Here is a 12,040-nt window from a genome sequence, read left to right as displayed (position 1 = left end):
TTCAAATTTTTCTTGTACTTTTTCCTCCGCCACTGATGGCCCTTCCGCAGTTCGGCGACTTTTGCTGCGGAGAGTTCTGTCGGATGAGTCGATCTTCCGTTTTAAAGCCGGGTTATAGTTGCCGTCATTTCTCCTGGTCCTCTTCACATACGTCGTCCTTCTCCCTTCTTCATTCTGGGGGTGTTCGTGAACTCTGTTTTCTGGACGGTGGAACGGCTTCTTTTCTTTTTACCTTCAATTTTTCCGCGGGGCAATTTTCTTTTCACTTGCTTCTGTCTCTCATTGGCTTGCCCTTGTACTTGTCGTTTTCCCACCTCTGGAACTTGTACCTGCGGTGTCTGCCGTGCCGGATCCTGCAAAAGATCTGAAAAGATTTGCATTTTATTACGATCGAAGTAGGGCTTGATTTGATCAATATTTGCGGAACAGGTTTCTTCATTTCTGGCCTTTAACACTACAACAGCGTGAGTTATTTTTTCTATAACATATGGTCCTTCAAATCGTGGAAAAAATTTGGCAGTTTTATCTTCTGGTGCTGAAGAAAGTGAATGCTTAATTTTTAAAACTTCATCCCCTACTTTATAAGTTACTCCCCGTCGTTTCAGATCATAATATAACTTCTGTTTTCTTTGTGCTACTTCCGTATTCTTTTTTGCTTCTTTTATTAGTTTTTCTATATCACCCATTTTAAATTCTGGGGCTCTTTGTTGCACATAAAATAATTTATCTAACGGTGTTATAATCTTTCTGCCTAGAAATAACTCAGCAGGAGTTTTTCCCGTTGTATCATGTTTTGCGGTCCTAAGGGCGAAAGCAAATTCATTGACATAGTTATCCCAGCTTTTATGAAAATTTTTAACATAACTACGGATAATTTTCACTATATTTCTGTTGACCCGTTCCGCTATATTTGATTGCGGCCGATACGGGACCATTTTTAAATGACGTATGCCCAGTTTTTGGCAAACGTCTTCAAATATATTACTTACAAATTGAGGACCATTATCCAATATAACTTTTAGGGGCGCCCCGTATTTTAAAATATATTTATTTAAAATAGAATCGGTAGCCAATTTCGTGGAGGCTCGTTTTAAGGGAACAATTTTGGTCCATTTACTAAAATGATCAACCATAACAAGGAGATAGCAACTTTTATTTAACTGACTTTTTGGGAAAGGGCCCAATAAATCGATACCAATTATTTCATTTGGAAATTCGGATTTAATACTATTTAGAAACCCGGCCGGGCGGAAATTAATATAATTAACGGCTTGACATGTTGGGCAGGACTGGACATACGCCCTTGTTATCTTTTGCAGTTCAGGAAAGTAGACTGCCTCGCGTACGCGTTGGATAGTTTTTCGAATACCAGCATGAGAAGCTAAAGCGCTGTCATGGAGCTCATGCAGGATATTTAATCTAAGACTAGCTGGGATAACAGGTCGAAATTCGTTGTTGGAATTCGTAGTTTTTGTATAAAATAATAGACCATCTATTAGTTCGTAATGGGCCGCCCTATTTCTTATCTCCATAATATCTTGGTGGCTAAAATTTTCAGGATCCTTCAAATACTCATAAATACTTCCAAACTCAGGATCCTTACCCAGTTCGGTTATTACAGTTTCTCGGGAATTTATTGTACACGCTGTAAGCATTGCAACTTTTACTGTATTACCCTGTTCGTCTAATTTAATTCGTGATAGGGCATCTGCTACGATATTTTCCTTTCCGGGGGTATGCTTGATTACCAGATTATATTCTTGCAGCTTGAGTGCCCATCTTATTAACCTTGGGGATAACTTTTTCCCTGAGTACAATCTAGTTACCGCCGCATGATCAGAATATACTGTTATCGGCGCCTTTCCAAAATAGACTCGGAACTTTTGCACTGCTAACAGAACTGCAAGTGCCTCTCTCTCGGTCGCGGAATAGTTTCTTTGTGTTTGATTTAAAGTTCGGCTAAAAAATGCCACGGGCTGCTGATTATGCGAAAGTACCTCTCCTACCGCATAATCCGAAGCATCCGCTGAAATTTCTAAATTTTCATCCTTTTCAGGAAATTTCAACACAGGGGCTTGCGTTAATGCTTGTTTTAATTTTTCGAAAGCACTATTGGTTTCGGCCGTCCATGAGAATCTTGCCTTTTCCCTTTTTAATTTTAACAATGGCTCAGCGATAGCCACAAAATCTTTTATAAAGGACCTATAATATGAACAAAGTCCTAGAAAAGAAGAGAGCTTTTTTGCCGTGTTTGGAGTCGGATACTTTTGTACAGCGATTATTTTTGATTCATCTGTGTCGATCCCTTTTTGCGATATTTTGTAACCTAAATATTTTAATTCAGGGGCTGCAAATTTGCACTTTTCGACATTAACTTTTAGACCGGCCTCATTTAATAAAGAAAACACCTGTCTTAAATCCTGTACATGTTGGTCGAGATTATCACTAGTAATAATGATATCGTCTAAATAGATAAATGTGGACTTTCCAAGAACAGGTCTTAACACAATGTCCATGCATCGCTGAAATGTTGCTGAGGCGCCTGAAAGGCCAAACGGCATACGCAAAAATGCATAAGTGCCAGACTTGGTTATAAAAGCAGTCTTAGGCACGTCCTCAGGCCTCACCCCTATTTGAAAATAACCAGTCGTTAAGTCTAAAGTCGTCATAAATTTGGTTGATTTTATGTTCCTTAAAATTTCTTCTATGATCGGTAACGGATATACCGGATATTTCGTTATGGAATTTAATTTACGGTAATCAATAGCGAATCTCCACCATTTTGGATGCTCCAAAGGATAATCATTATTTTTCTTACATAAAACCACTGGGCTAGCATAACTACTTGAGATGGGCGTTATGATCTTTTTACGTAGCATATCGGTAATATGCCATTCTATAATTTTTTCCTTATTCTTATCATACCGGTATGGTTTTTGACGAACTGGCAATGCATCTCCGGTGTCAATACTATGGTTAGTAACCTGAGTAAATCCTGGAATATCACTAAATAACGAAGCAAATTCACTTACCACTTGTCGGATTCTATCTTGCTCGTCATTAGGCAGGTGGTCAAGATTTAACCTTGGCGGTTCAACCTTTTCTATACGCACTGGTTTCATTGTCAGCTTAAGGGACGCTTCATTAAAATCCAGTGTAGCTTGTGCGTCTGAAAGAAAACCTATTCCTAAAATCAAATGTGCTTGCAGATTCTTTACTATAAAAAACATCACCTTTACTTCTTCGTCCTTGATACGGATATATAAAGGTACTTTACCTACGCACTTACATTCTTTTCCTTGCGCTGCTAATACTGTCGTATTATCCGCATTATATATGCGGTATTTGCGAAAATACTTTCTAAAAAAGACTTCTGCCACACAGGAACACTGCGCGCCGGTATCCAGGAGTGCGGTGGCCGGGATATTATTCACCAAGACTTCAATCTTCGGAAGAGTCAAATTTTTCACCATTACTGTATTTAACTTGTAGGAAGAGGGGTTTTCGTGGCCTTCGGATTTCCGCACCCTCTCGTCAGCAGAAATCCGTTTTAGTTTAAATTATTTTTCCTTTCCGTGCTTTCCTTCTTTTTTTTCCCCTGGCCTTGAGACTTTTTTCCTGGGTTGCTATTGAACTGTCGACGTTCGCCGGCTGTTTTTGAATGCTCGGGTTTCCTTGCCCACTGATTCGCTTTTTCTCCGTAGCCATGTGCTTGAGTTTGCTGTAGTCTTGGCGTACCAAATTGGTTTCGCTGTTGATACTGGCGTCTTCTTTCGACGTCCGCCGTTCTTCTACTTTCAAACTGGATTGCTAGCTCAAAAAACTTTTCCAGTGTAGTTGGATTTCTTAATTCAATAAAGTCTTGCACTTGGGGCAGTAACCTCGGCAAAATCACTTGAATTATTTCAGGATCCGGACGGTTTCCATACAAGAGTTTGAAAACGTGAATTTTTCTTAAAATAAAGCTCGAGAGGTTTTCGATTCTTTGTTGATATATGCTAAAAAGTTCCGTTTCTAATTTCGCACGATCCCATACAACAGCGAAGGCTTTTAGTAGGGCAGTCTTGAAATTTTCATAAGTATAGGTGGGACTTCCTGCTTGACCCAAGAGACTTCTGCCGATACATTTGAACCAGTTAAGCGCTTGGCCCCTCAAAGCGTTGGTAGCTAAGGTAACTTTTTGAAATTCGTGCACGGGGTAGAGCATGAAGTGGTCATCCAATTTTTCCAAAAAACTTGTTACCGATGAGTTTCCATTAAACGTTGCTTCTGGTTTCATCGAAGCGCGCATGGTCTGGACGATGTACCCAAATCCTTCCAGGGCGGCAGCTGGCATTTCTGGATTCTGAGCCGTTTCTGCAGGCAGCACAGGTTCTTCTTGAAACTCGGCCATGGTTATTCTTCTACGTTGGGCGCCACTATCAGGTTCAATGTTCCTTCTAACCTTCTTCGGGAACATACAAGGACCTGACTAGGAACAGAGAGCTTACTAAAGCTATGTTCACTAATTGTAGTAAGTAGACAGGATACAGACGAAGGGTATACAAAACCCTTTATTTTTCTCTATATACAATAATTTCCGCACTTCGGAATACAATGACCCTCCACTCTAACGTCTAACGTAAAAGATATCAAAATAAAACTAAACTCTAATTTAACTTTAGAATAATGCACGTGGAAGATTGGCCTTATAATAACAGGAAGCGTATGTAGCACAGAGACTGTGAACACTACAATATGTTTAATTTATCAAGAGGATTAAAACCTCTGGCCTGGAAGGCAAATAGCAACTGTGTAACTTCTAAGGTAAGCGGCCTGCTTCAACTCACTGCTTCCTCTCTCTCGCTTGGCAAAAGGCCACAACTTAAATACTTGGCGTTCGCCAGACAAACTTTGCATAAAAACCTTCACGCTTATAATTCTGGCTGGAAGTAGAAAATAAGAAGTGATAGTAAAGATTTAAAATAAAATAAACGTTAGTAAAACTTAAGATCCTTACAAGTTCACCTCAATACTTTTAGCAGATGCTACATGCTACCTCTATTTCCTGAATGCCAGTTGCGATGTTTGCTCCAGGGTCATGAATAGAATTCGATCCTTTACAAGCAAGAGTATCCTGGTTTGGAATCAAGTCCTTGTCTGCACAACCTGCATTATGAGGCACACACATAGATTGCGAAGTGGGTGAATTTTCTTGCAATACTAGAGCCCTCTGCATAAGTTGTACATCAGCTTCTTCCATATCAGCATCGCATGAACTTTCAGATGGTTCAATACTTGCTAACTGCGACTTTGTAACTTCACTATCAGTTTCTACAATCTTGACAGTCATATTTTCATTTTCTTCTATCACTACTTCAGGCACTTTGGAATCCAAACTTTATTTTTATGAATTATTTTTTCACCTCTTTCAGAAGCTTTACAAGCTACTTCTTTTATTTCATCATCTTTACAAACAGTATTATCACTTTCTTCCAGTTCAACTTCAGACTCTTGAGGTTGAGAATCGTCTTTCCTTTTCTTCATCTTTTAGTTCTGTTTCTTCAGTCTTGTAAGATGTTTCATCCCTTATTTCTTTTAACTTTCTTGGACTTTCTCGGACACTTCACCAGCTGCTTCCTTCATTTCTTCATCCTTTGATTTTTTGGATGCCACTTCTGTCATTTCAAAATCTTGTGACTACAATTTTCTTTCTAAACTCCATGATGTCGCTTCTAATCTCCTTTTGCTTCACTACTATCCATTGCAGTTGCTCTTGCAGATTGTCTTGTCTGGCTTTGATCTTGGCTTTCAGCTCTTATCTCGGCTAAGAAGTCCATCAAAGTCTTCATTTCCTCCGCCATGGCTTTCCTGTGCAGGCGGGTCACTAGCATTCACTTGCAAATCACACTTCTGACATGTTTTTCTCTTCACATATGGGTTTGAAGATTTGGAGTGAATAACGATGACACTTAATGAAGTATCTAAACACAATTTATTAGCCAGTATTATTATTCAAGACAGCTCCAATAGCACATTTACAGTCGAAGAATACAATAAACACTCTGGCACAATCAGTGACACAGCCTTCAGGCTATAATGGTGGAGACAGCTTCAGGGCAAAGCTCCAGAGTAAAGCTCTTGACTTGGTTCAGTCGTTCTTGGAACTTCACATGCTCTTGAGACTTTCAATGCAACAACTTGCAGTGCACTCGATGATACACTAGAGTACAGCTTCCGACTCAGTCCAGTTGTTCCCGGAGCTTAACATATTCTAAGATGAAACTTGACAATGCACTAGACTCTCATGAAGCTATCGATGACCAGCTCGGCACTAGACTTTAAGACATTCGCGAGCTCACTGACTGTCAGTTCGCCAGATGAGACGCAAACTCTGCATGGACGAACTGAGTCTCCACGTACCAGCAGGGCTGATACAGCTTTTGGCTTGTGTTGGAGAACATTCTGGGCTAAACCAGTAAGAATTCATTCCAGAAGGTTCTCCATCCGTCTGTGGCATATCACCAATTTGTTTGACAAATGTGGCAACCCTAAACCTGCCTTGTGGGGAAGCTATCTAACCATGCCTGGACATTTCATAACAATACATTATCTTTTACTAAACTTTAAGTAAAGTATGAGATAAACTGTTGTCTGCAATCAGGACAATTTTTGCATCATCAGTAAACCAAGTGAATTCAAATATTGCCGAGCATTGGGTGTGAAATGATTTTCAAACCAGGCATTTATTACTGCTTCTGTTATCCATGCTCTTTTATTTGCACAATATATAGTGGGGAAAATCTTTATTCATCTAAATTTTTGATGCCGTAAATTTTTACCCAATTACGAAAAGCTTACACTTGTGTGTTCCTGCAGCATTCGTGCATGCTAGAATTGTTAGTCTTGAAGAGTCACTTGGAAGTAAATGTGTAAGTAAAGAATTAATAATATTTACTTCAGTTAGTCTCCAAGAATATAACTGTCATTTTCTCATTTATCTGCCCACTGTGAAATTAACAAATCATATTGATAACTAATCTTTAAAGCAGCAGTTGTCATTCCTTTAAACAAAAACCCTTAGCATAATCAAAGTGTTTACTGATATATAAACTTTGAATTTTGTATGTCATGAATTGCTCTTTCCATTGATATTTAAAACTATGGCCTTCAAGTATATATCTCAGTACATATATCCTTTTTTTTTTTTTTTTTTTTTTTTAATTTCAGATAATATATTAGTTCTTTTCTTTTATAGGGATTCAGGAGAGAATGACGACAGATGAGGTTTGTATGATTATAATTAAACTTATCTAAGGCATTATCAATTTGTTTTCTGTGTATGTTGTCATCTAAGAGCAGTGGTCTCAAACATAAATTGAATGTGGTCCTAATGCACGATCTGAAAAAAGCTTATTCCAAATAATTCTAAATATGTTCAGCACACCTATGGCCAAGTCGCTGAACACTGGTAGTTCAGTTGCAGGTTCGAAAGCCACATACAGGTTGGCTGCATGGGCATTTTCATGGTTTTCCTCAGGTGTAATGTGTGTACAAACCGGTTTTCCTTAGAAAGTCCTCCACAAATTGCCATTGTCACATAAACCAACCAAACCATCTAATTAAGTTGAATTAATGACTAACTTACTTCAGCTAAAAATAATCATTTTAAAAAATATTTCCAGCTGGACAAAATGTGAGAGCAAATAAAGACAACTTATTCTCTTTCTTATACTTATTAAGTTTTCCTTTGATGTATGTAAAAAAAAAATCCATATATTTGTTCATCAAAGAGTGAATTTCTTTATTTTTGACTACAGATTTCAGCTGCACCCACCTGATAAACATCAGTCAATCTCATTTTTTTCATAATTATTATCAACTGCACAGAAAAAATGTTCACATCTAAATATATACTCAAAGTGATTGTTCTTATTGCAAAAATTCACATATGAGGATATTTTATTTTTTTTAGAAGTATGAATAAAACTTAGTCATATGTATGTATAGCTTGAAATGTGTGAAAAATTTATATGCATTAAAAATATATATTTATATGAATTATATTAAATAAATTAGTTCTGTTTGTGAATTTTTTGGGCAGTTCTTATACTCGTTTTGAATCATAAGCAAAATGATATAAAACAGGACTCTGAATCAAAGTCTTGTCATAATAATGCTAATTCAGTTGATGGGTATATATTATTAAGCTATTATTAAGCTATGCGAAATTGCTTCAGGGGGTTACTTGCAGCCTGCAGGCTACCAGTTTGAGATGACTGCCTTAGAAAAGGTTTTCTTTCTTGTTAATATACAGTCAAAAGTCTTTAATCCGGACTCGGCGGGACTTCGGCGATTCCGGCTTATCGGTTTTTCCGAATTATAGATCATCAGTTTAAATCTGGTAAGGTGGCATGCAGGAATTATAAAATTAAAAACATGAAACAGTAATTTATGAAATAAAGAGCAAGTATGATCTAAAGAGTATCAAAATAAAAATTAAAAAAAAAAAAAAAAGCTTAATATTTATTTGTTTATTTTATTAAATATTTCTTTCAATGCACGCATGCGTAAAGCTTACATTATGCATAGTCAAAATTAGAAAATTGCAACCAGAAAACTATTTGATGGGTATTCGTGATATTTATAATGACGAGGAATTTGATTTAAATCATATCAAAGCCGGAGTACATCGAGATGAAATACTACATTTAGTAAGGAATTATAAGCCAAATAAAATAAAAATGTGCCCTGAAGATAAGGATAGTGTTGATAGATCAACTTACAGTTCATTGTGCGCCGCAATGTCCCCCTCCTTCCCGGCAGAGCAGCGTGAAATTGATAAACAGATTTCGGAATGTTAGAGAAACAAAGGATATGCCTTTATCCATTTTTTGCAGCAATTCCACTTTTTGTTTGATGGACATTGGAACATGCTTTCGCTTTGTAGATCCTTTGGCAGCTCCAGAATCGGGAATATCATAAATTCTTTTTTGACATAATCGAAAGTTCATGCTTACTTTTATAAAATTGCTCTAACAGTCTGCAAAAAATAATAAGCCGGATCCATTTAGAAGATTAAGGAACAACGCTATCTGCAACATTAACTGAAATAGATAATTAGATAATTTTAGCTTAGCTTATACCTTCCATTATATATTAAACGCGCATGCGTAAACGTATTATGTGCAAGCGTAAAGGCATTATGCGCATGCTTTAATGCATTATGAAGATACGCATGCACAGAAACTTTATAGCTTGGAAGTCCGAATTATAGATCATTCCGGATTAAGGGCATCCGGATTAAAGACTTTTGACTGTACTTCCTTTTCAAAGATAATCAAAATGAGATGATTTATGCATTTAAGATTCAACATTTTGACTGCTATTTCTATCACACTTAAAGTTCTGGACACGACACATTATTTATTATATTGTTATGAATTAACTATGTAAAAGCAATAGATGCAGGTCGTGAGAATATTATTTCTTAATTTTTTAGTATAATTGATTGAAATAAATATTCATTTTAATCATGAATTTTTATTTAAATCAACCAGATTAAAGTATTAAATACTTTTATAGAATTATATAAAGTATTTTTCACATTTTAAATCTACTAAAAATACATAATATGCCTCAATGAATATTCATCTAATTTCCTATAAAATGTTTTGATATTCCACCTGGGCTATGTCTGTTCACAGTCTCGACTGATAAACTGTATTAAATTTAAGAAGATCCCTTTTGAGGAACTGTTAAATTTAATCCTTTTCAATATTATTTTTCTTTTCTGTCTCGTTCAATGTTTCATTATTTAATAAAACCAATGTACTATAAAGAAAATGCACTGTGTATTGAGTTTGTACTCTTCTCAACTTATAAAACAACAGTCAATTTAAATGAACAGACAGTCGCTGATAAATACACTGCACACTATTAAATACACTGCTGGCCATTAAAATTGCAATGCCAGAAAGGTATGATATGACGAACATCAAAATCATATGAAAGGAAGAAGAGGTTGGGATATGTGAATGATTAGTATTTCAGCGTATTTAGACAATACAGAGGGAGAAATACATCTTAAGCACTGCATAAAAGAAAAGTTGTGTATTTCTCATTCGGAAAGTGCTTTTTAAGATCGGAGTTAGCTCAGAATATCATTTTATGTCTCGAATAATAATAAGAAATGCTTACCAGCAAGTGTCGTAATTCGGTAGAGGCAGGATCGTTGCCTATCTAGTGTGTGGATTATCGTTCCGTGGTATTGTCTGTCACCCTGGTTGGCATCGAACCACTGTCATGCGAATAAAGAATCAGTGAGTTGTTGAGGTTCATATTGAACGGCATGCATGATCTTGGCGCCCTCCCATGACTAGTGCGCGAGAGGACAGACATAGTGTGAGGTCAGCCCTGTGAATCCATACAACCATATTACGGACCATTAGTCAAGAAGTGGGCATGTTTGTAGCATGCGTAGTATCTGTTGCTATGGTGTGCTGACGTTTGCAGAAGCATGGACTATCAGCATGGCAACCATTACTTTGGCTTCTCTTGACAATGCAGCATAGAGAGAGATGGCAACTCTGATGTGACGAATGATGAAGCTGGATACAGGAGTGGCACAGTGTCATCTTTTCTGATGAGTCTAGATTCTGCGTGCAGTATTCTGATAGCCATAAACATAAGTGGAGGTTCCGAGGCAACCACACGTCACCTGCTTGCATTCAATATCCACATAGGGGCCCTGCACCTGTTGTGATAGTTTGGGTAGCCATTAGGTACACAACATGCACATCTCTAGTTTGGATTGATGATAATTTGAACAAAGATCAATACATTTCTGACATCTTATGTCTAGTAGTTGTGCAGTATCTTTGATGTCTGTCACAAACACCATCTTCCAATAAGATAATGCCAGATCTCAAGTTACATGTAGTGTTCTGACCTACTTTGATACACAGGGTATTCAATTGCTGTCCTGGTCTGCAGATCTGTCACCCATTGAAAACTTGGTCATGGGTTGCTGAGAGAATGGGCCGCCAACCCCCTTAATATGGTTGATGTTAATGAGTTGGCCATTTCTCTCACCCAGGCTCAGTTTGATGCCATGCCTAACCGGGTAAGGACCGTTTTTGCTGCCAAGGCTGGCAGCTGTTTCTACTTACCTTGTAAACCCTAAAAATGTCTACAGATTTAATGATTTTGTCTCAATGCCATACCACTTACGTATACTATCTTTTTTGTATTTGCTTTCCTTCTTGGTGCTGCAATTTCAGTGGCCAGCAGTGTATATTTATGAGAGTGAGAACTAAGTAAAAATGTAAGAAAGGATGATTTTATAGATAATACACCTTATATCATATCTAGCGGAGACAAAAGAGGCATACATTAAGGAATTTTATCACACTTTTAATAAAGGTTGTAGATGTCTTATGTGAAACACTAAATTGATTACTCGATGGGTCAGGCTATGTTAGATTTTTGTCAGGTTTCCTGACTGTTCAAATTCACAAACTGGAAATTTTGATGTACACAAACGGTGGAATCACCAGTGGCAGCAATACAAGGCATTATGAAGATTTTTAAAAATTTCTTCTTAAAATCTGATTCTTACATGTCTTAAAATCTTAATCTTACATTTGAACCATAAGGAAATCCAGTCTGAATGACGTAGAAGTCAGTACATCCACATACGTTGAAATAAACATGTTACTTTCAGAAAAACGAGTTCTTTTTTAGATTGTGCTGCATTATATTTTATTGAGTGTGACATTCTGTCCAGATCAAAAGTTATGGATTAGCTGTCTTGGATGGGCCAAATCTGGATTCCTTGGGAAAGAAAGCTTGGCTTTGCATTTGTCCAATCAAAGCTTGGATCCATTGGAAGTTTTCTTTGCAGCTGTGGGACATTTTGACACCTGTTCAGAGGTACCATTATTAGCAAATAAAGCTATTCTTTGAAATGATAATTTGTGAAAGACATTCACCAGCATCTCTTGGAACCAAATTCGGCAGTTACCTTTTAGTTTATTTGAGTGTTGGTTGCTAGGAGCTG

General features: G+C 37.2%; 1 protein-coding gene across 1 annotated transcript in view; it reads left to right on the top strand.

Moving 5' to 3' along the window:
* The first annotated feature begins 11,038 nt into the window (after positions 1-11,038).
* LOC146997892 (uncharacterized) overlaps positions 11,039-12,040 on the top strand; it is a 136,812-nt gene continuing 135,810 nt past the window's right edge. Inside the window, exons 1-2 of the mRNA XM_085812302.1 lie at positions 11,039-11,104; positions 11,768-11,913. Of these exons, the coding sequence (XP_085668428.1) occupies positions 11,039-11,104; positions 11,768-11,913 (212 nt within the window). The remainder of the gene's footprint in view (positions 11,105-11,767; positions 11,914-12,040) is intronic.

The sequence above is a fragment of the Stegodyphus dumicola genome, chromosome 3 (genome assembly GCF_044657685.1).
Source record: "Stegodyphus dumicola isolate Sdum_Otavi_A_Nest chromosome 3, ASM4465768v1".
Classification (NCBI taxonomy): Eukaryota; Metazoa; Arthropoda; class Arachnida; order Araneae; family Eresidae; genus Stegodyphus; species Stegodyphus dumicola.
The sequence above is the reverse complement of the archived record's forward strand: the minus strand, read 5'-3'. Positions and strand labels throughout refer to the sequence as shown.